At 40.8% G+C, this 24,880-nt stretch overlaps 1 protein-coding gene across 1 annotated transcript in view; it reads left to right on the top strand.

Annotated features, from left to right (window-relative positions):
- Nucleotides 1-24,880, top strand: part of grin3a (glutamate ionotropic receptor NMDA type subunit 3A) — a 219,151-nt gene that overhangs the window by 176,657 nt on the left and 17,614 nt on the right. The window contains exons 5-6 of the mRNA XM_003216628.4: nucleotides 3,286-3,401; nucleotides 10,847-10,998. Coding sequence (XP_003216676.2) covers nucleotides 3,286-3,401; nucleotides 10,847-10,998 — 268 coding nt within the window. The remainder of the gene's footprint in view (nucleotides 1-3,285; nucleotides 3,402-10,846; nucleotides 10,999-24,880) is intronic.

A 24,880-nucleotide genomic window follows, 5' to 3' on the forward strand; every position in this document is an offset into this window, starting at 1 on the left:
GAGGCATGGATGAGGGGTTGTGCTGCCAAGTTTAGTGTTTCTGGGATGTGTAGTTTTGTTGTTTTGTCCTAGGCCAAAATTTCATTACCCTTTTATATATATAGATCGTGTACTGAACTGCTTTTTCTATCCATTTGTTGTAAAGCATGATATTTTGGTGCTTAATTTGTAAAATCATAACATAATTTGATGTTTAATAGGCCTTTCCTTAATCCCTCCTTATTATCCAACATTTTCGTTTATTTAATGTTCTGCTGGCCCGTTTATGTTGGATAAGTGAGACTCTACTGTATATTTAAATTTGTATTTGTATCTTAGCATATTCAAATTTATACTAATGCAGATTTACAGATCTCTATTTGATCTCTTGGTGCTACACAAGTCAAATTAAGATGGAAGCTGGGATAGGGAAGCCTCCTCTTACAATTTATGGGGGCCTGAATCTTACAAGCAGAGAAATTAGCATTCAGAAACCAGAAAGTGAACAACAACCAGTCCCATACCACTAACACCACCCATGCAGAGGGTTTAGCAAAGAAATAAAGCAGGCTAACTCATCTTTGTAAAAACATATGTGTAACATAAATCTATACATGGAGGAAAGAGAGAGGACAATTCAGGATACAAACTCTGACAAACTGCATAAACATTCATTTACATATATATGGTCTGCAGTCTTGTCCCCTCAGGCAGAGTCCCCTCAGGAAGATAAGGCAGGATAAAATTAAATTGTTGTTGTTGTTGTTGTTGTTGTGTCATTCACCTATAAAATAAATGTAACTTAATTCTGAGTTGAGAAACCAGGGATCCCAGAAAAGAAACAGGCATTATATTGTGGATTGAAATTTCAATGTAGTGCCACCATGTGCTTATTCCAGATGTTTTATTAAAGTGTAGGTAATTTCACAGAGAATTATGTCACTGTGCTGTAAATCAGGACCAGGCAGCCCTATGTTCTGGGACCAATACCAACAGCTGTTCAAGCTTTTGGCAAGATTCATCTGTCTCCTAGCAGTCTACTGAGAAGGAAGGAGGACAGAGGAGAGGAGAGGGAACCACTTGACAGATTACTTTTGAGGGAATTCAGATTTCAACAGAAAAAAATGTCTCCCCATCCCACTGTGGTAGGATATTGCCATGAATAGTCAGTTGAGTTCTGCCCAGATGCTTAACCTTGGGAAACTGTCAGAAATTAATTCAAGTTCAGTAGAAGTTTGCTACTATTAGAGAAGTCTAGAGATTCTCTCTCCAGTTACAGGCCATGTCTAAAATTAAGTGAATTAGCTGCTCAGCTGCTGCAGGGAGTCTAAGTGTTGCACAGCTGGATTTGCAGCAGAACTATTGCATCCAGCCATTAATGTGAATCAAAGGAGTATAGGATTTTATCCAAAGTGATCCCAAAGTTTCAGAAGTATAAACAGCTGGATCTGACCCAATTGATTGCCCACATCCCAACAGACCTACCACTATGTCACCGCTAGCAAGCAGAGGTTTGCAGGGGTCATCACATTTCTGGTGATGTCAAACTAGAGCATCCAGCCATGTGATCAGAAATGTGACATCGCCAGTAAGTCAGGGCCGGGCTGTGGCACAGGCTGTTGAGCAACCTGCTGCAATAAATCATTCTGACCATGAGGTCATGAGGGGTGAGCACCTGTCAATTAAAAAAAATTTTAAAAAGCCCCTGCTGACCTAGCAACCCAAAAGATAGTTGCATCTATCAAGTAGGAAATAAGGTACCACTTATAAAAGTGGGGAGGCAAGTTTAACTAATTTACGACGTGGAATGAGGAAGTGCCGTCAGAGTGGATGATGAAGCAGGTGCTCCCCCTGTAGCCAGAATCGAACATCCCCTCAGGAGAAGGTTAAATTGCCTCTGTATCTGTCTGTCTCTGTTTGATGTGTTTATGGGCATTGAATGTTTGCCCTATGTGTGTATAATATGATCCACCCTAAGCCCCTTCAGGGTGAGAAGGGCGGAATATAAATACTGTAAATAAATAAATAAATAAATAAATAAAAATAAGTCTCTGGAAGGGAGTTGCTTGACACAGTGACAACAGCCCTGATACACCTCAGTCCAGCCACCTATGTTGACAGCCAAAGTGCTCTAGAAAAGATGCCGGGTTGCATCGTAGCAGCTCTGTAGCATTTCAAAAAACCAGATTAATGTGAGAGATATAAATATGGCCAAAGGTATCTTTTTTGACACTCCCTCGTTTGCAGTGAAAGAGCTGAACACTTTCTTAAACCTCTTGGTTCCTTGCCTTTCGTGTCAGACTTAAGAAACTGCAAGTTGCTTCTGGTGTGAGTGAATTGGTTGTCTGCAACGACATTGCCCAAGGGACACTAGATGTTTTGAAGTTTTTACCATCCTTGTGGGAGGCTTTTCTCATGTCCCCGCATGGAACTGGAGCTGATAGAGGGAGCTCATTCGCGCTCTTTCCGGGTTGGATTCAAACCGGCAACCTTCAGGTCAGCAACCCAATCATCATGCCATCAGTCCTACCAGCACAAGGGTTTAATCCACTGCACCACCGGAGGCTCTAAACCTCTTGTTGGACATAATACATATTATCTACTAGTCTTAGCCTTCTAAGAGCTGAGCCCCCAGTGGGGCAGTGGGTTAAACTCTTGTGCTGGCAGGACTGATGGCATGAAGGTTGGGTTGCTGACCTGAAGGTTGCCGGTTTGAATCCAACTCGGGGAGAACGTGGATGACCTCCCTCTATCAGCTCCAGTTCCATGTGAGGACATGAGAGAAGCCTCCCACAAGGATGACAAAAACATCAAAATATCCGGGTGTCCCCTGGACAACATCCTTGCAGACAGCCAATTCTCTCACACCAGAAGCGAATTGCAGTTTCTCAAGTCGCTCCTGACATGAAAAAAAGCCTTCTAAGAAGAATTCTCTGTGATTCTAATTTATAAAGTCTTTCTTGATGTTCTATTTTTTAAAAAAACAAACAGTCTTTAGTAGTTTATTTCCAATGTATTTTTAACATCTTGGTTTCATTACATAGAGGCAGAGAGTTTTTTTTAATTAGTTGTCAGTTGCTTGCTATGTATTCTGACCTTAGCAGCAAATGCTTGTGTCATTGACTTATTATTTCACTTTGATTTTTCACCACTTTGTATATATCAGAAGGCTTCCTAGGGATTTAGTCAAATAGATCTAGTGCTCCTTTTCATACAAAATAAGTCCTGTCCAAATGGGTAAAATTGTACAGTTTCTTGTTCCCTTGTAAAGTAATTTTGGCATCGTTTTAATGCTTCGATTTACAGGCAAGATCCAGAGAAACTGGATGCCTTCATCATGGATAAAGCACTCCTGGATTATGAAGTGTCAATAGATGCTGACTGCAAGCTTTTGACGGTGGGGAAACCCTTTGCTATTGAAGGTATGAAAAAGCTTCCTACCAATACAGCTTACGCAGCAGATCTTCTGCTCTCACTGATAATGTTATGTGTTTCTTTTACAGCCTTGGGAGTCACAAAACAGTTTAAAACAGTAAAATAACCATAAAATGTGAAATGTTTTGATAATAAAACAGTAAAAAAATTAGAAGTATAACAATAAAAAATGTGCCAAGAGGCAGTGTGGGGGAAAAAGAACCAAAATGAATAAAGCAAGTGGTTCATGTGGGGTTAGCCTAGGAAGTATATCTTCCTCCATCACAGAGAGGAGAACCGCAGAACACTGTTGTCAGCAATAAGCAAAAGTTTCTGAAATTCTGGAGGCAGGGAATAGGCATTTCTGAGGCAGCTTTGGATGCACTGTATCTAAAGCACTGAAATCCACATGATCATTAATAAAAGTCTCCTTTGCAGGCTTAGGGGTGGACCTGAGAAGAAACATCACCCTTATGTCTATTTTCAAGAGTTTCACTCCTTCCACTGTCACCATAGCTGATTGACTTCCAGAGATCTCACCATTACTAGGACAGCCTTTTGAACTGGCCAGTCGCATAACCAAAGAAAGATGCCACCCATTATGTCCCACAAGGGTACAAGTGAAGGTTCCCTAGTAAGTAAGGATCAAAGTTGGGTGGACTTCATGTAGCCACTGTCCATTGGCAGCCTCAGTCAGATACCATTAGAAACTTCTCCCAAAAAAACGTCTTAATATTGTAACCCAATTGTTGGCTGGAAATGAGAAGCTTTCTTCTACGTATCCAATTCTTTCTATCATTCGGGGCTGTGCTTTATTGAGACTGACATTAAGATAATGCAAAGGGTGGCTTGAAAGTTCAGCCTGCCAACAGCACTTTCTTAAGACCTTGAAACACATTAGCAGCCATTAGACTGAGGGTTTTTTTTTGCTCTAGTGAAGGAGAAGCAGAGCTGGAAATGATCAACACACACACATGCTTTCCACAGTGATCTATCAGTCCTCCACATCCACTGAACCCTGTGCCAAACCTAGTACTTCACAGATCCTCACACTTGACATGTTCAGTGAAGCTGCAAGATGCCTGGTTGGCTCATCCATAATTTTAAGTGCTCTTTTAATAACTTCAGAGATTTTGCAAATCAGTCAGAAAGTTCAAGTAAGTAGACTTTGAAGACTTTACTGTGACTCTGAAATGCCAGATACATCACATATGGGAAACCTGTAATTCTTCAGGCATTGATAGATTACAGTACTCATCAACCCTAACCATTGGCTGGAACTGAAAGGAACTGATAGGAGTTGAAGTCTAACTACACCATATACTCGTAATGGAATTAACTTCCAAATGCTTTCCATGTGGAAAACTCTAGCTGTTAGCTAGCTTAGGAAGAAGAAGGCTAAGTTAAAGTCTTTTTCTCTATTGCACAAGTTTTCATCTGAGTTTCCAAGAAGTTTCTGGAGTAAGCATTATACGATTAGCAATAAATAATGGCCAGGGGTGCTGCTTCCTAGAGCCTTACAACCTCTTCCCAATTTCATCTGTTGATGGTGTTATTTAATTTACATAAACCAATTACATTCAGAAAATACACCTATAGAGTTGCCCGTAGGAGGCAATTATTGAATTTACCTTGATCTTATTGTTGTAGGTCTGACTTGGATTTAGCTTGTTGAGTGCACCAAAGTGTGACAAAGAGACTGAATCCAAGAGCTGGCTTCCTTATATATTGGTTTTGAAGTGCCATCTCTTAAAAGCATAACTGGACTGTTTCACTCACTAATCCTCTAGGTGCCAAATCCAAACCCACAAAATATCCTCGGTGTGGTCTGTCTTTCCAAGAGCCTGAATCCAATTTCCTCTTCCGCTCCTTGGCAGAACTGTACTTTCTGTAGCATAGCATTTCTTTTCCTATATATGCACTTAGTTGATTAGAATGGGCAATCCCCTACAGCGGGCCAGCTCAGCTCTCTAAATATAGTTTTATGTGTATACCATATACTACACGGTGCCTAATTTCTTAGTTGTATAACGCAGCACTGGGGCTGCCACGCTCCTTTTCGGTTTAGTGCTCATGGCTTAGTAGCCTACCATCCTACCACAAATAGCCATGAATTTGCGTGTGTTAAAAGGGTGATTATACAAGCAATTAGCGATTTCCCCCGCTGGGTAACTGCAGACTCTTTTGTGAATTCACCCACTTAATAGACACAAGTTTTCTTTTGCTTTTCAAATGAGTGTGAGCCTAATGCTCTTCTCCTTTTGTCAGAAGCTCTCAGTTCACTTAGCAGTGTTGAAACAGTTAACAGTGCAGCCGTGCAAAAGATTTTTCTTCCCTTTGTAACCCTTTATTTATATTGAATGGAAGAATGTGTGTAATATCCAATTGTTAACCTCGAACTAGTATTAGATTTCTCCTGGCACCCAAAGACCCAAGGCACTGTTCCTATTGGAGTCTAAGGGGCACCCACAACTACCAGCTGATGGGGCAAGTGATTGACTACTTCAATAATAGAAATAGTATAAAATCCTCCATTGCTTCAAAGGGCAGAAGATTGACAAAGCAGAGTAATTGGCACACACAGCTTTACCCTCCTTTGCTTCCATCAACATCTACTGCCATTTTCACACAGTATAACAAGAGTGCCATGCCAGAAGTCTCTACAAAAGCAACTGGGAACTTTCATGTCTGCATGAAAATCTTGGCTTTCCCCAAATAATTTACTTCTGCCATTTGTATGACACCTCATGATAAAGTTCTGGGCAGAGGAAATCATTCTAGAGGCTAATTGGATGCAGAATTAACTGTAATGCTGTATAATCAAAATCAGTGTAAAATACAACAAGAATGGAAAGCGCCGCAAGCACAACATGAACTATGCAGATTTGTAAACCTCCTGGCCAAATTAGCTATACTCAAATACTACTATCCTTTCCCCAGATTCTGGTAGGCAACATTATTCTGGAGGGGACCTTGAGCCAGACGGTGTGTCAGTTCCTTCACTGTCAGCACCCAGAGATGGGTTCCTGAGGGCATAAATGAAGCTCTTCCTTCTGCTTCCACCACCATAGAAGATCCTTTCAAATACTTTCAATCCTATAATACAGTAAAGTAATCCCTTTAAGAACTGCAGTTAGTAACCCACAGGGTTGAAGCTTTTGGAGGATTTGGGCCTGCTGGTTTCAGCATACTTCAGTGACCAGCTGAATTTCTAACTGAAGCAACAAGATTTTTGTGGAGGATCTTCTGCATTCTCAAAATATTGTATAGTGCTGTCCAGGGTCCTGAACAGTCTGCCTTACTGTGCATCGCATTTCGGTTGAATATCCCTTATTCTAAATGCTTGAGACTAGAAGTGTTTAGGATTTTTTAAAAATTTTGTATCTGAACTGTTATGTGTTTAGATATACAGCCAATATGTACCAGATGAATCTTTGGGCTGTTTCCAACTTTTTAACCTTCAGGATTGTGTCACATTTTCATATGATCAAAAATCATGCAACATGTTATGTACTGTACAACTAAAACCACTTTTTTCCACATTTCTATGTGAGTTAATTATTCACTAAATTTGAGCATCCCATATTCTTAATGCAGCCGGTAGTACAAACGTAACAAAGAGACTCTAGGATAGGACTTTGGAGACAGAAATCCCAACTCATTCAGTGAATTTTACAGGGACTTCAGCTATTTGGGCTTTTTCCCACCTAAAAATGATCTTAGTGATTAAATAGTGCAAGGAGAGAGTAGTATTTCATTTAATCCCATTGGTAATTCATGTGATAGACTTGAAGCTGTAGTTTGGCAAAGAGATTTGGGGATTCTACATACAATGACTTCAATCTAATTGTGACGTCCAGTCCCAATTATGGATTTATATACATTTTCAAATTAATTCAGTTGGTCTGTTCTAGTCTGAACTACCAAATGGATTGAGGCTATTTACTTACCCTTCAATCACACCATGCACCAAGCACAACGGATGGCATATGTATAACTGATCCACAACAAAGATGCCTGCAGAAAAAGAAAGAAATGTATGTATGTTCACATTAAAAAATTAGGGTAGCCAGATGGTTTGTGGGTGTAAATCTATGTACAATACAAAGGGAATAGCAGCATATCATTGCACTTCAATTGGAATGGTACTGTTAGGGCAATAGGACTGCTTTGTTGCAGTCAACTTAAAGACTATAACTATTGAGAGCATTATTTGTGTTATTTTATTATTGCTTATTTGATATCGGAAATGTTTAATTTCACTAAAAGCCGGTGCTGGACTCATGGATTGATCCTAGCATCAGCAGTGAACAAGATCCGGCCAAATAAATGATAAAAACTCTTATTGTACTCATGTTCAAGTGATTTTTCTCCTTTTGGCACAATGAAATGCTGTATTAGAATTAAAATGCATTTTGAATGCATTGAAAAAAAAGAATGGTTTTGATTATTTCTCATTTTTTAAAAATTAAGTCACAGGTTCTATACGTTGACTTTGAGGATAAGGTTGATACCAACACATCAAATTAAGTGACAATTTATGCAATAAGATTTCAGAATGATACTTTAAAAGGAGTCATTTATTTTCTCCTGATTTTGATGATCCACCTTGTTCAGAAAAGGCATTCAGAAATGGTTGGTACAATTCAGAAAGATTATATTGGGCTGCATTTACACGGTAGAATTATATTATATTGGGATGCTGTCCTTCCAATGGCAGGCTATCTGATGCACTTTATCCATCCCTCAATTGAGAATAACTTCATTGTCTATCCCACCCCAAATCTTGCACTTAACGCAGCGCTTTATCTGTCTACCTCACCCATGGGGTTTATAATTTTCACTCCTCGTACTCTGGCCCAGTTCGCCCTCGTTTAATTCTTGTCTGGTTTTTTTATGCTATTTTATTATGTTACTGTTACTATTTGACTTTTCCTCCATTCCCTCCCATTAGTGAGAAAACATTCACACTCCAAGTAATGAATAAGTGTCTGGGGCCTGCTCTCATTCTTTAGAAAAGTCCACAACACTTTTCTGTGGTCATTATAGGCAAAAGGTAGCTTCATTGCAGTCTGTTATTGCAACAAAAATAACTAGTTAAAAAACTAACCCATTAGAAGGATGGATTCTTTTTCACCTCTGAAATTAAGTGTACAGAAAGAATTGTGTTGCTTTGTAGGGAAAAAAAAGACCCTCAAACATTCTAATTCAATGATGCAACCGAGGAATCTGTCTCTGGAGACTCTGAGACAGAGGCTGGCTTTTAAATTAGATTAGTCTTAATTCAGTTTGCATTTCATTCGACAACCACATGTCAAGGAATGCGTAGGCAAGCTGGAGAGCATTCAGAGAATTGCGAGAAACCAGGTGTTGTGTAAAGTTTGGAAAACAGATTGCTCTTAATATAGAAAAGTATTTCAACATTGGTGAAGAAAATTATCAGTCTGCGCCTTGCAAAAAATGGACCAGAAACTTTCAGAATCCCTTGGTGTACATGGCTACTGGTCTCACACAAGAAGAATCCTGGGCATTTAAAAAAATAAGTTTTCTGAACTTTGCTTATTTCTCTGTCACTCAGAAAACTCAGGCTGACCATCCCTTGACACATGAACTGCATTTGGGTTCGCAACCTCTTTATAAACAACTTGGATCAGATCTGGAGTTGACTCCAAACTGGTAGCTAATATATTTGAAAAAAGTGTAGGAGAGATAGGAAGAAGTAGAAAGAGAGCTGTCACACACTACAAAATTATACTCCTATGATTCTGTCTTAGCTGTTACGGAAACATGGTATGATATCCTGGTAAGGCACAAGTACTCATTGGCAGAGAAGGCTAAAGACCATAGAAAGCTAAATGGTTCCCTAATATTAGGCCATGAAAGTGGAATCAAACTGCATTAATTCTACAGTATAGCACCTTCGGACTCTGAGACAACAGGATTTGAATCCTTGCTTGATGAGTCACAGACTCCCAGGCTATTCAATGAAAAACCTCCACTAAGGATGTCATCACACACAATAAAATCAGCGTTTCTACTCATTTAAGAAATAGCTACCTACGGAGCCCATCACATGACACAAGCTCATACTGAGGGTTCTAAGTATTTCGCCATTTCTAAAGTGTGTTTTCCCTATACTTCCTAAGTTGATTGGCAACCAACTTTTTAAAAATTCTCCACGTAGAGACATGTAAAAACTTGAAATTTAAGGTGCAATGGTAATTCCCCATTGTTTGCTTGTAAAGAACAATAATGTTGTTCTGAAGGGAGGAGCTGAGATGGAAAGTACAGAATCCTTTTTTCCACCATAATCTTTAGAATCAAGGAGGAAGAAACAGTGATTTATATATTTTTAACAATGTAAATTCAATAGAATTATCTTTAGAATTGTTAAGTATCTGTACTAATAAATTATAATATACAATATTATAGAATAGAAGGAATCCAGTTTAATGATCTCGTGTTAAAAGGTACTTCCGTGAGAACAAACACGGAGGGTTTCTTTAAGTAAAAGAAAACAGGGGAGAAGACAATGAGAGGACAATGTCTCCTGTATGATTTTTTTTTTCATGTCAGGAGCAATCTGAGTTGCTTCTGGTGTGAGAGAATTGGCCATCTGCAAGGATGTTGCCCAGGGGATGCCCGGGTGTTTTTTGATGTTTTTACCATCCTTGTGGGAGGCTTCTCTCATGTCCCCACATGGAGCTGGAGCTGATAGAGGGAGCTCATCCGCGCTCTCCCCAGGTGGGATTTGAACCTGGCAGCCTTCAGGTCAGCAACCCAACCTTCAAGTCACAAGGTTTTGATCCACTACGCCACCGAAGGAAGGCAAATGGATAATTTGAAAAGAAAGCTGAATGAAGGAAAAAGTATGATGATGGGGAGGCAAATCATTTGTTTAATTTCCAAGCGGGGGTGTTGCAAAGCTTAAGGGAAAAAGAATGATTCCCAGTGCTTTCCTTATCATGTGGGATGAAATCCTAACTCAGTTTACAGGGTTGCTATAAGACAGGGTCACTTGAAGGCACATAGCAGCAATGAAATGTTTGATTCTGTCAGAGGATCAGTCCTTGGAAATTTGGTTGGTGCCTGAAAATGGAGCACATGGCCATTTCTATATGAGTTTGTTGAGCACGACACAAGAGAAGCTGGACTTTGTAAGGAGAAACAACAACGTTCCACTGAGCACTTTTATAAAAAATATGGCTCACTGCTTCAAATGGTAGATTGAAATTCTTCCAGTCAGCAAATATAAAGCAACTCTGATAAGGATACCTTCATCCATGGAATGCTGCTACTCCTCTATCCTTTGGGTGCCAATTGCATACTAGCTGTCAAAAACTGAGATGCTCCATTGTTTCTTTGATCATTATTGCAAAAAAAGTGAACAAATCTGCATGCAAGACTGTTCTCTTTAAAACTACATTGATTTTTCCCCCTCTGTCTTTCCTAGGGTATGGTATTGGCCTTCCTCCAAACTCTCCACTAACCTCAAATATCTCTGAACTGATCAGCCAGTATAAATCTCATGGCTTCATGGATGTCTTACATGACAAATGGTACAAGGTAGTGCCCTGCGGGAAAAGAAGTTTTGCTGTGACAGAGGTAAGGGATGCACCAGTATTGTTGGTTTGGCATTGTCTTGTGTTTGTTTAGAATGTAGATGCTTGCCTGCCTTTGCAGGAAGAGACTGGCATATGGTAAACGGGAGGAAGGACAGCTTATTGGCTTCATTGTAAAGGGAGCTATTGCTTTTAGAGCAATTAGAAGGGAGAGGAATCAGAATTTATTGGGCTCTAAAGGCATATGGTTTGTTGTCAGTCACCAAATGTTTGAAGTACATTTGTGCACATGTGTGATGTCTGAGTACAATATAACTCTTTCCCCTGTTTTCTCTTTGCCTTTTCCCATCTCTATTGATCTCTGTTACTATCTCTACCTGTCTCTATGGGGTGCATCTACACTGTAGAATTAATGGATTTTGACACCACTTTAACTGTCATGGCTCAATGCTATGAAATAATGGGAGTTGTATTTTTGCAAGATTTTTAGCCTCCTTAACTCAAGGTTGCAGGTTCCTCAAAATAAATCAAAATTGTTGAGCCCGAAAACCTTGGTGTAACTTTCTAGTCCAGCTTTTCTTTTTTCTTTTTTTGGTTGGTTCAAGCAGATAAGTGTATCTGAAAGTCAATGAAATCCATAGGGTTTCAGCCGTATCTCCTACTGCTTTCCAAACGACATATTAAAAGCCAGGTGCTATCCAGGTTATCCAACAACAACATCAACTTGTCTCAAACAAAATGTTCTTGGAGAACTGCCCATTTTTAAATGCCATATGCTTGCATTGAGCAAACAATTTAATCTGTAATCTATTGGTGCTTTCCATTTTGGGACACCATCCTCTGAGACAAAACACAGTAAGTAATGGATGTTAGTTTACTGGAAAGGTGGAGACAGGGGCAACCTAAATTTGCCAGGAAAAACTCAAGCTTGTAAAATGCTAAATGGATACTGATGCTTGCTTGATTTTTTTTTCTTCACCTCTCCCTGAAGCGAAGAGCTTTTGCGGTTTGAAAAAGAGAGCCTAGCAGGGTTTTTTTAAAAAAAAAAAAAACATTTTGGCAACTCTGCATTGAAAGTGGTTAACAGGATTTGCTATTGGGTGATGTTAAAAACTGAGCAAATTAGAAGCATGGTGGTAGTATTTATCTCTTCTGGAAGACAGACATCTAGTGGCATTGCTGAAGCACTGCACAAATTGGCCAATGGTAGTAAAAAACCTTTTTAAACCCTGAATGGTATTTAGAATAGTAGAAACAGAATTTGAAGATCCATCCACTCCAGCCTGCAGGAACACACACTCAAAACTCTCCCAGCCAATGTCCATCCAGCCTCTGATATAAAAGCCTCCAAAAAAGGAGACTCACACTCTGAGGCACTGTTGAATGGCTCTTATATTCCTAACATTCAGTTGGAATCTTATTTATTTCTGAAAGAGGGTGAAGTTGAGTTAGACTGGAATGTATTAAAATAATACAACACAGAAGATAAAAAAAGTTAAGGTTTTTTTTAAGAAACCAACTGCCTGATTAGCTGTAATGAATTCTGTAGATCAAAGTGTTATCACTTATGACCTTGTCACACAGCCACTGAAGGTGCTCTGCTTCATCAAGGGAATCCAGGGCCTCATGCCCCACATCGCCCGGCTCCAGATGAGGGAGATCAAATGTGGGGAAGCGTGAAGCATGTGTGGAGCACATGCCCCCCCCCCCCATGGATTCCAATGGCAATGTGTGAGCCCTCCTGTGTTGCCATGGTGGTGGCATGAGCTGGCCTTGTCCTCCTTCACCCTCGGATCCACACTGGCATTGTTTGTTGGGATCCGGCAGACTCTGTGGGTAACCTGGGCTAAACTGGCACACCCCTATATATATATCCAACTTACAAACAACTCATCGTTAAGAACAGGGGTGAGAGAGACAACATGAAGTGAGAGAAATCTACCTCTCAGAAGGAAATTCACTCATTTTTTTCATGTCAGGAGCGACTTGAGAAAGTTCACGTTGTTTCTGGTGTGAAAGAGTTATTATGGGAAAAAGGTGTCTCCACTGAAGCTTTATCACCAATCATTGTTTCAAACTTAAGAACAAATCTTATCTTGTTCGTAACTTAGGGGCTGTCTATCTATATCTATATCAGTAATTCCCAAAGTGGGTGCTACCGCTCCCTGGTGGGTGCTGCAGCAATCCAGGGGAGCGGTGATGGCACTTATTATGATATGAGGCGGGGCCAGGGGAGGGGCGGGGCCTCTTTCCAAGTGCCGGAGACAGGGCTAAATACAGGAGGCGCCTGTTAGGACACAGGGGGCAGAGCTAGAGGAGTAGGCGTGGCTTCTTCCCAAGATCCCGAGACAGGGCTGAGAATCTATACCTCTCCTGAGGCACTAGTTGGGACACAGAGGGCGGAGCTAGGGAAGGGGGCGGGGGCTCCTTCCAAGAGCCCGAGACAGGGATGAGCCTCTATACCTCTCCTCAGAGGCCTTTTAGGACTAAAGGGCGGGGCTAGGGGTGGGGCGGGGCCTCTTTCCAAGAGCATGAGACAGGGCTGAGCCTCTGTATACCTACCCTGAGGCGCTTGTTAGAACACAGGGGCGGGGTATATAGGTTCAGCCCTGTCAGGCACTTGGGAAGAGGCTCCACCCCCTCTTCTAACCCCGCCCCCTGTGTCCTGGCAGGCGCCACAGGACAGGGATAGAAGCTCAGCCCTGACTCAGAGCTCGTAACTCCACTCATCCCAATCCTGGCCGCCCATTTGCGGCCCTGCCCACCTCCCCCTCCCAGCCCTGCATCTTGGACTAGGGGAGAGGCTAAGCCCCGCCCGCTTGAGCAGGAGCCACGCCCACACCTCTAAGCCACGCCTCCCCTTTCCAGGGGGCGCTGAGTAATATTTTTTCTGGAAAGGGCGGTAGGCCAAATAAGTTTGGGAACCACTAATCTATCTCTCTCTCTCTCTCTCTCTCTATATATATATATATATATATATATATATATATATATATATATATGAGGACAGTTCCAGATAGCAGATAGCACTTTAACCCAGGAACAACTGGACTTTCTGGCAGGGCACCGCGACACTAAACAAAATTCCCCAGAAAAGCATTCAAAAGGGAAAATAACTTACCCCGCCACCATTCTCCCTTCTCCAGAGCTCTCCTGACAAGTAGAAATGACACACCAAGGTGGAGGGGAGAAGAACGATTTTCCTCCTCCCCCTTCTCCTAACGCACCATTTCTACATGCCAGGAGAGCTCCGGAGAAGGGAGACTGGTGACCAGATAAGTTATTTTCCTTTTTAATGCTTTTCTGGGGGTTTGGGGAGGGCCTGGAAAATGCAAAAGCCCGGAAAATGTGAGAGGGCTGTCCAAACGGCTACCTCCTAAGTCCCAGGACTTCTGAGAGGGGCAGTCCAGACACTACCCACAACTGGAATGACACAGTTATTTCTAGAAAACCCTTCTCTTTCCAGCTGACAAATTATTTTTGTCCCTAAAGCATTCGTTTTTAAGTGAGGCGTCATTTGGACACCACAGCAGAAAAGGTGGGAGGGTGCGCACTATAGGTGCTGTCTGGATATGCCCTGAGGTTCCTGAATTCACCATCTCTAGCCATTGATGGGTAAAAGCCACCAAGAGCTCCCAATCCTACAGTATTCCCATCATCTATCTTGATGGAGTCCCGGTGGCGAAGTGTGTTAAAGCACTGAGCTGCCGAAAGGTCCCAGGTTCAAACCCCGGGAGCAGCGTGAGCGGCCGCTGTTAGCTCCAGCTTCTGCCAAGCTAGCAGTTCGAAAATATGCCAATGTGAGTAGATCAATAGGTACCACTCCGGCAGGAAGGTAACGGCGCTCTATGCAGTCATGCCAGCCACATGACCTTAGAGCTGTCTACGGACAACGCCGGCTCTTCGGCTTAGAAATGGAGATGATCACCAACCCCCAGAGTCAGACAAGACTGGACTTAACGTCAGGGGAAACCTTTACCTTATCTCGATGTAACATGCCCCTTTTGTTTCCGTGCCAGCATGCTGGATTTTCCTCTTCTTCCCCTTCTCCATCCTTCCCATTGCTATTCCCAAGCTGTTCGTTTTCCTTTTATTTCACATTTTGAAGCTGTATTTGCCATTTTTGTATTATATTTCAAAGATGGAATTGTAAAATTGCTGTGAAAATAAAAATGATTTAGAAGTTAAATTAAAGCAGAGTGGTGATGTGAGAAGAGTGGTTATAAGCGTATGCAGAAGTAAGATGATAGCATTACAAATTGGCAAATTGTCACAATTGCACAACTGAAGAGAGTTGTGATATCAAAGGAATTCAACCCGGGATGTATCAATTATAGTATAGTAGATAAGGTTTGTGTGATATAGTCCTAACATTGAAAATCACAATAAGCTTAATGCTGGCACATATTATACTGAGACCTAGCTACATTATTCAGGACTCCTCCCTACCTAATGTGACCTTAAATGATTCTAATGCACTTTATCTATTTACGAATTTGTTACTCATAATGTGCACCTTGCTTATCCACTATTGCAACCTCATTGTTTTTAATCTGATGTTTTAATTCTGTGTTGTGTTTTTTTGCCTATTGTGTATATTTTATTATTGGTTTTTGTTGTTGTCCTTTGATGTTTCATATTTTATCATTGCTTGTATTTTGATTTTGCTGTAAGCCGCCCCGAGTCCCCTTCGGGGGAGATGGAAGCGGGATATAAATAAACTTATTAGTAGTAGTAGTAGTAGTAGTAGTAGTAGTAGTATTAATGAGGGACACTCAAAGACACAGGGTTTTTTATTATTATCTTTATAACTGTCTGGACTCATATAGATACAAGAGGGTAGAGATGCAGTAAATTTAGAAACAGAACTGGGTTTTTTTTCCTGGAAACAAGTAAATAAGCAGTTTATAGAAAAGGATTTTGGACCTCATTGGTTGAAGTTAATGGTGCTTATAGTCCTGACACATTGTGCGTCAGACAGGCATATAGTATATGCAGCCCTGATTCTTCACTCTGTGTATGCATGTGTTTTAAATAGATTTTGATAATCCTTGAAAACTTAATTTGTTCAATTGAATTAATTTGACTGCTTCTGTTCTTCATGTAATATAGCAAATTAAGTCATAGAAATGAATGTACAGAGAGAAAGGTTAAATATAAGCTGTCTGAGACTCAGTTACAGTATTGATCCCTCCAGCCTAGTATTAAATAACAGCCTGGGTCTTGGAGTGTGGAGTTTTTTCCCTCCTCCTTCTTCTCAAATGATCCTACATGAGCTCCTTCCAAAACAAGAATAGCAGCCCCCTGTACCCAGATCTTTATATCTACACAATGCATACTTCTAGTCTTAAGCTGTGGACCATCTCCCTTTGGGATATTGACAAGAGTATAATTAATGCAAACTGAAACTGTGTCAAATGGGTCCATCATCAACCTCTGCCTCAATTATCCCTGCGGGAAAACATCAATGCCAACATTGCAAAGATAGCCAGAGAGTTGGATTTATGTTAGAGGAAGCAATGCCATGCCATAGGCAGCAGTAACCCTATGTTGTTATTGCTGCTGATGATAAATTCCCCTGCAGATTATAGGAACATATATCAAATAAGACTGTGGGCCTCATGCAATACTGGCTGCCAATAAACTTAGAGTTTGAGTGAAAGAAGTTGGCGATAACATTTAAAGCCTTGAACAGCTTGAGATCTCAATAATTGAGGGAACTGAATTGCTGTGAGTTTTCCGGGCTGTATGGCCATTTTCCATAAGCATTTTCTCCGGTTGTTTCCCCTGCATCTATGGAAGGCATCCGTAGAGGTTGTTAGGTATGTTGGAAAGAAGGCAAGTGGGGTTTATATGTCTGTGGAATGTCCAGGGTGGGAGAAAAAAAAACTCTTAACTGTTTGAGGCAGGTATGAATGTTGCAATTGATCACATTGATTAGTATTGAAAAGCCTTGCAGCTTCAGAGCCTGGTTGATTCCTGCCTGGGGAGTCCTTTGTTGGGAGGTGTTGGCTGGCCCTGATTGATTTATGTCTGGAATTCGTCTATAGACAGGTCTACATAGGGACCACCAAACACAGCGCCCGAACACAAATCAAGGAACACGAAAGACACTGCAGACTAACTCAACAAGAGAAGTCAGCCATAGCAGAGCACTTTATCAACTAACCTGAACAAAGCATATTATTTGAGAACACAGAAATGCTGGACCACTCTAACAACCATCATGTCAGACTACACAGAGAAGCCATTGAAATCCACAAGCATGTGGACAATTTCAACATGAAAATCAACAAAATTTGATGACCAGTATTAAAAAAATTCTAAAATAAGGACAGTAAATAAAGAACACCACTAAGAAAAAAGAAGAATTCCAGACATGAATCAATCAGGGCCAGCTAACACTTCCCAACAAAGGATTCCCTCAGGCAGTACAGCCAGACCTTGAAGCTGAACGGCTATTCAATGCTAATCAAGGGGGCCAATGACAACATTCACATCTGCTTCAAACAGACAAGAGTTCTTTCTCCCACCCTGGATATTCCACAGATATATGAACCCCACTTGCCTAGTTTCCAAGAGACCTCAAAACCTCTGAGGATGCCTGCCATAGATGCACATGAAAATGCTTCTGGAACAGGGCCATACAGCCTGGAAAACTCACATCAACCCAGTGAATCCAGCCATGAAAGCCTTCAACAACACAAATTGAGGGAACATATCTCTGTGTAAATATCTGTTCGAGAATTGAGATCTATGGAGGAAGCAGAAGGAGAAATGCAAGGTGGGGGCCATGGAAGAGGGTCTTCTCTGTGGTGGCACCACAATTGAAGAAGGCCACCCTTAGATGCCTGAATATCCATCAGATATTCACTTGAATAGGCAAGGGAGACTCACATGGCTCCTATGAAAGCCTTCAAAGCCTCATAAAAATTCCTTCAGCCTGTCTGTGAATTCCTCCAATCTCTCTGGGTTGAAAGAATGATAAAAAGAATAATGTTGCTCATTGTGTACATTCTACAATAGAACCTGGATATTTGTAAGAATCAGTTTGAGATTTCATATCTTTTTTTAATGAATCTCGGCTAGCATACAAAGACATGTCAGCAAAGAATAATGGGGCAAGCCTGCCTATATCTGTAAGTGAAATATTGATTGTGATTATCCCTTTATATGATGAAATAAACATCTTCTTGTTTTTGTCGCTACCTCGGTATCCTCATAACCAGTTTTCAGACACACAATACATTTGCAGTTTATTCGCAGATGAAAACTCATTGTGTCTATTTCACATTTTTTTTTGCAGTGGTTTTTTTTTAATACAATCTTGCTTTAGAAAATGTTCTGTTTCCTCTGGCAGCCCTAACTACTCATGTATTGAGCTCTTTCATTTCTTAAAAAGTTCTGCTAGGGAACAATAGCTGTCTTGGAGGAAGATGAGAAAAAGAGGCCTGATTTTGTTAGGAAACTTTAGATGCCCCCAATCACACTGGAAGGAGATGAAAATTACAGTAGAGTCTCACTTATCCAACACTCGCTTATCCAACGTTCTGGATTATCCAACGCATTTTTGTAGACAATGTTTTCAATATATCATGATATTTTGGTACTCAATACGTAAATACAGTAATTACTACATAGCATTACCATTTTTTTTTACTTTTGAGGAAATATTTTCTGTAATATTTTGAGATTTTTTTAAAAAAAATAAAGCGGGGGACCTGGGCTCTAAATACAGTAGAGTCTCATTTATCCAACACTCGCTTATCCAACATTCTGGATTATCCAACACATTTTTGTAGACAATGTTTTCAATATATTGTGATATTTTGGTACTAAATTTGTAAATACAGTAATTACTACATAGCATTACCATGTATTGAACTACTTTTTCTGTCAAATTTGTTGTATAACATGATGTTTTGGTGCTTAATTTGTAAAATCATAACCTAATTTGATGTTTAATAGGTTTTTCCTTAATCCCTTCTTATTATCCAACACATTCACTTATCCAACGTTCTGCCGGCCCATTTATTTTGCATAAGTGAGATTCTACTGTACTTCGAAGGCATTGTGTCAACTTGGAAACTCAGCAGGGTCAGAATTAGTTATGACATAGATGGGAGACCACCAGGTATATCAAATGCTATAGACTATATTCAGAAAAAAGCAATGACAAACAAGGTGAGATTATTCCTTATCTAAGAAAACTCTATGAAATTGATGGAGTTGCCATAAATCAATAGGTGACTTGAAGATGCATGCACAACAAGTTCTCTTGACAAACCTTAGTCAAATCTTTTCTTCAAACTCTCAGATTCCCTTCCCAAACTAACATTATCTTTGGAAAATGCACCACTACACAACTCCCAGCTGTCACTCCACTCCTGGCAACTGGGTAGTTTTGGGAGTTATAGCCCCAAAATATGCTCTTCCAGGCTCTGTAAAGGGAACAAGAAATAAATCCAGATGGGGGGATGCTCCCTAGAGACAGGAAAGAGTTTCCCTGCTTTGGAACTGGAAGTAGGACAGCAACATATCCTGTCAAAGAGCAGTTGAATTTGTAGGACTTTATCACATGTGGCTGAAAAAGTGCAATTACAGCAGGATAAAAGCTCCTTTGGATATGGCTTACCACATGGCATCTTTCTTGTCTCGGTCATATTTTCTTTGTGCTTTAATTATGATTGATTGGAAAATCCATCAATGAATCCAATATTATTGCTCTTCTGAAACTCTTTGTTATGTTATGGTTTTCTTCCAATGCTGTCCCTAGATTGCAAAGTGGAGGAAGGTATTTAAACAACACAGAAACTGCACAACTACACAGTTATGGGAAAATAGAGAGGGGAAACTCAATGTATATGTGCTGGATAGGGTGAGCACGGACAGAAAGTGAGACTGTGTGGAAGACCTATTGCAGGAATTTGCATCAACAAAGCACCAGCACAGCACAGTTGCAGTGAGCTGTAAAAGTAATCATTCTAATACAATATATTTCCATTTACTTAAATAATGCAATTGTCAGGAGACAACAGACTGGTTGTGCCTAGTTTACAGAGACTCCTTTGAAGGTCTGACAGTGCTCCGTTGAACTTATTGTCCCTTTCAGCTTTCTGCAACATGGTGCATAAATGAGTCTAGCACATTAAACCGCTAGCCAAGTTGCCAGTAATCAGAGGAGAGTATCTGAAAGGTAAAACTTTGGCAGTTACAAGAAGATTCATCATTTGATTTCCTTCTCTTAATTCAGTATATCATTACCATTTAGATAATTGCTTAGAAGAATTCTTATGTTCCTTGAGAAGCTTGGATACGGTCATGATCCCAGAATTTTCTTCTACTTTGATCTTGAATCTCTCCCTGATTCGAGCATTAGTATGACAAATCTCAGCTGTAGTTATAAGCTCAGTCCCACTAAACTAAGAACACTGTGATCAAAGTAAGGAAGACAAGTGCAATGGAATGGAAATGGAACTTAGTGTACTTTTATTAATAGAAGAACAAGTCAATGAGTTCTTTCATCTTTTTATTGGTATGCATATAGAGAATGCGTGGAGTTCGGTACAGTTTTGTCTTGTACATTAGACTGATGCCTATTAAACTCATATGGGCAACTTGAAGGTATATAGCTGTTTTCAGCCAGAATCTTGCTGTGTGGTTGCAAGTGCATAACTTACAATTATCCATTCATAAATTATTTTTGGATAACCCCTAAACTGGGGTTACAAAAAGACTGTGAAAGTCTTTGAACTTACCAGTAAACAGGCACAGGCACCGACAAGCATCCACTATCCTGTGGATGAAGAGGTGGCTGCATGATATTTCCACCTTATTTCCAAGCAATTTCTGGTGCAAGGAAAATTTGCAATCTGTCACCCACCCCCCATTTTAAAATATATTTATATTATTATTGTATGTTATGCTGGAAATCACTCCTGGAAAGGGGTGGGAACATCAGGCAGCTGCTTCTCAATTCACAAGGGAATGAACCTCTTTCAATCCCAATGGCTGCTTACTGATAAATTGGCCAGAATTTACTATATAGAAGTCATACAGGATTCTGCCAATTATTTTCACCAAGGGAATAATAATAATAATAATAATAATAATAATAATAATAATAATAATAATAATAACAACAACAACAACAACAACTTTATTTTTGTATCCCGCTTCCATCTCCCCGAAGGGATTTAAGGCGGCTTCCATGGGGAAAAACCCAATCAACATAATTAAAATGTAACACATTAAAATTCATAAATGGCATCATAAAACAATATAAAACAAACAACAAAATAACACAGTATAAAACAACCAGTGACCTAAAATAATAAACAGTTTCTGGGCTCGGGCAGGTGGGCAAATGCAAATCAGTTGAATCACAGAGTTCCCATAGCCTGCTTCCCCAGATGCATGCACCTCTTTGGCATATTATGTAAACATTTCTAATTTGCATAGTAATTATAGAAATTCAGCTCATTTATTTGAGGTTTCTTTTTTTTTCCTTCCACTGTGCCTCAACCTTTATACATTCTTTCACAGTTTATAACTGATCACAGAAAACCTGTGCACCATCAAGTTTAAAGTGCAGGACTTGGAACAGGAAGACCCAAATTAAAATCTCTACTTGGTCATGAAATTTCCCATGGGATATTTCATTGCTCTCCAACTTCCTCCTATACCTCACCTCAGACCCCAAGGGTGTGCTCCTCCCTTGCTTTTTTTCACATTTCCATCAGTCACTTTGCTTTACTCTGTAATCCCTTCCTCGCTTCAGTTCATGCCCTTGTAATATGCCCTCTCTTGCTCCTTATGCATCGCTTATTTTTTATTCTGTCCTGCTTCCTCTCCATCACATTTTGCACTCTTGCCTCTCTCCCTTTCTTCTTACATACCATTATCCACACTACTTGCACTTCTTTTGTACTTCCTCCTTCACTTCACCTCACACTCCTCACAATGCTTTGCAGCTCACTCCTTAATCCCTCTTTGTGCCTTCAAGTCATTTCCAACTTAGACAAACCTAAGGTGAGCATATCATGAGGTTTTCTTGGCTAAGGACCTCATCACATAGATGAGGTCTCCCAGATGAATTCACTAGCAGCTGTGGTGAATCAGTCGGGTGACGGGGCAATCCCGGCACCCTGCACCCCACCTCGCCAACAGCACCATTTTCCTATCACACATGGGGAAGCATCTCCATGCAGTTTCCCCTCGTGTGTCAGGGATTCCTCTTCTTCAGAAGAGGAAGGGGAGCAGGAAAGTGTTCATGAATCTGAGGGTGAGTTGGAGTCTGAGGAGCAGACTTTGCTAGTACCCTCATTCCAGGAGAGGCAAAAGGAAACAGAGCAGAGGCATCGTTCAGCTAGATTAGCTACCAGAAATGCAGCTGAGTAATTAGGAACTGCCCTAGCAGCTGTGTGGGGACCCAGGGCTATAAAAGCCAAAGCAGGTGCAGCCAGCTCTTGCTGGTTAACAAACTGACTCTAATGCCTTCACTCTCTGTGTGTCTGCTCCAAGTCTGCATCTGGATTTATGCCTGTTTCTTTGTCTGAAGTAAGACTTCCTGGCTTTCTTTTGCATTATTTCACTGAGTGTACTGTACTTTAAGGAGCCCCGGTGGCAAAGTGCACTGAGCTGCAGACCAAAAGGTCCCTGGTTCAAGCCCCGGGAGCAGTGTGAGCGGCCGCTGTTAGCTCCAGCTCCTGTCAACCTAGCAGTTTGAAAACATGCCAATGTGAGTAGATCAATAGGTACCGCTCTGGCGGGAAGGTAACGGCACTCCATGCAGTCATGCCGGCCACATAACCTTGGAGGTGTCTACGGACAGCGCCGGCTCTTCGGCTTAGAAATGGAGATGAGCACCATACCCCAGAGTCAGACATGACTGGACTTAACATCAGGGGAAAACCTTTACCTTTACTGTACTTTATGTTTTGCTGAAGTAAAGCAGTTTTCATTTACTTACCACAGTGTCTTAAGGCTGTTCTTGAAAGACAAAACAGGGCATCGTGCCAGCCCCATGGTTCCTAATGTAACATGGGAGGCCTCCCATGTTTGGGGCCAAGTGTCATAGGACGCTTGAGCCCCAGTTGAACTATGGAGTTCCACTAGAAGTGAGCCTGCATTATCTGATGGGCAGCATGGAGCTCCATGGTTCAACTGGGGTGAAAGCATCTTGTGGCATTGAAAATTACTCGTGTGATGAGGTCATAAGAGTAAGTAGGTTCCGCATGGTCACTAGGTGGGCTTCCATGGTCATACGGGAATTCAAGCCCTGGTCTCCAGAACTATGGTCCATCTTGCCACACTGGCCCATCCTCTCAACTTTACATCCTTCCACTGCCTGCATGGCTAACCCCACCCCCTTCCTATACAGAACAATTTCATAGAAGAGTGTCTCCACAGTTTTCCATATATCCCAGCTCCTACAAGGGCTGGGGACTTACATTTTTTGAAAAAAGAAAGCTTAGAATCTTGTTGATATGATGTTACAAACAGGCACCAGGCAGTGTGTCTAGAATCTGGGTAAAGCTCAGCCAAAGTGGAGTGATGTCAACGCTAGAAAATTAACTATCTGAGGTAATCCCCTCACTCAGCCCAGTGACGGTCCTGAATTGCTCTAAGGACATTATCACATAAGACAGGTAAACAGCATTTATCAGATGCCATGTTTTTCCTTTCTCTGTTATGCATTTCAATCATTAGTGAAGTTCCTCTACCCTTCATTATTCTAAATGAAAGTGAAAATTGTTTTTGCTCAGTTTTTTATTTCTCTCTCTCTCTCTGCATATATATAATGTTAATTATCATTTTTTTGTAACTGACAATTGCTGCAAAACAATTAAAATGAAAGCTGTGCATGTCCTGTGTATGACTAGATGAGCAGAAAGGCAGGGTTAGCAAGGCAGTGCGGGAAAGTGGTTTTGGGACTGTTCATCACCAAAGCAGCACTATAGCGTAATTGCATAGAAGTGTTATAGTGATTGTTTCAATACCAGCACATTACCATTTGCTTCCAACAGTGTGATTGTTTCAAGACAACAGACTGATGTGATGAAGTCAAAGGAAAGGAAAAGAAGAGCAAGGCCTCTCTAGAGGATCTGAGATGTTGTTAACTCATTTGGCATTTTGATTTCTCATCAGCTTGTTCAAATTAGAAATACCCTCCCTCCTTCTATTAAGTAAATGGAGTGGTTAAGCTCATTACTTAACTAATCAACCACAGCTGCCATATTTAATCTATTAATTCTTAATGAGAAGAGAATGGACTTGAATTGCAAACTTTTCTCCAGCAAGGCATTCCTTCTAAATCTTGTTATTCAGTCAGTGAAAGAGATTGTTTTATCGTGTCAGAAGCGAATTGAGAATATACTTCAAGTTGCTTCTGGTGTGAGAGAATCGGCCAAGATGGCCATCTACAAAGACGTTACACAGGGCGCATATGGATGTGTTACCATCCTGTGGGAGGCTTCTTTCATGTTCTCACATGGAAGCTAAGGCTGACAAACAGGAGCTCACCCCATCTTGCGGATTCGAACCACTGATCTTCAGGCCAGCAGTTCAGCCGGCACAAGGGTTTAACCCATTGCACCATGTGGCTTCTAGTGAAAGAGATGTGATTGCCCAAGCACAACTCATGGAAAGGGGGGGGGGGGCAAAACTTAGCTTAGAATAGATTTTAAAGGCCATATTTGATGTGTCACGTCTCATGTTGCTTAGCTTTGTGTAGTTAATTGAGAGAGAAGAGCCATTCATTGCAGAGATGCAATACAGCACATCAAAGTTTGGTCAAGCTGACAAAAGTTAATAAAGAAAAACACACAAGCTAGGAAAGGTAACAGCAGTTTGTTTTTGTCTGGCTCTACAGGAAAGGGCAAGGTACCTTCCTAATATTTATTTAGTTATTTGCAAAAAAAAAA

The sequence above is a fragment of the Anolis carolinensis genome, chromosome 2, assembly GCF_035594765.1.
Source record: "Anolis carolinensis isolate JA03-04 chromosome 2, rAnoCar3.1.pri, whole genome shotgun sequence".
Taxonomy (NCBI): Eukaryota; Metazoa; Chordata; class Lepidosauria; order Squamata; family Dactyloidae; genus Anolis; species Anolis carolinensis.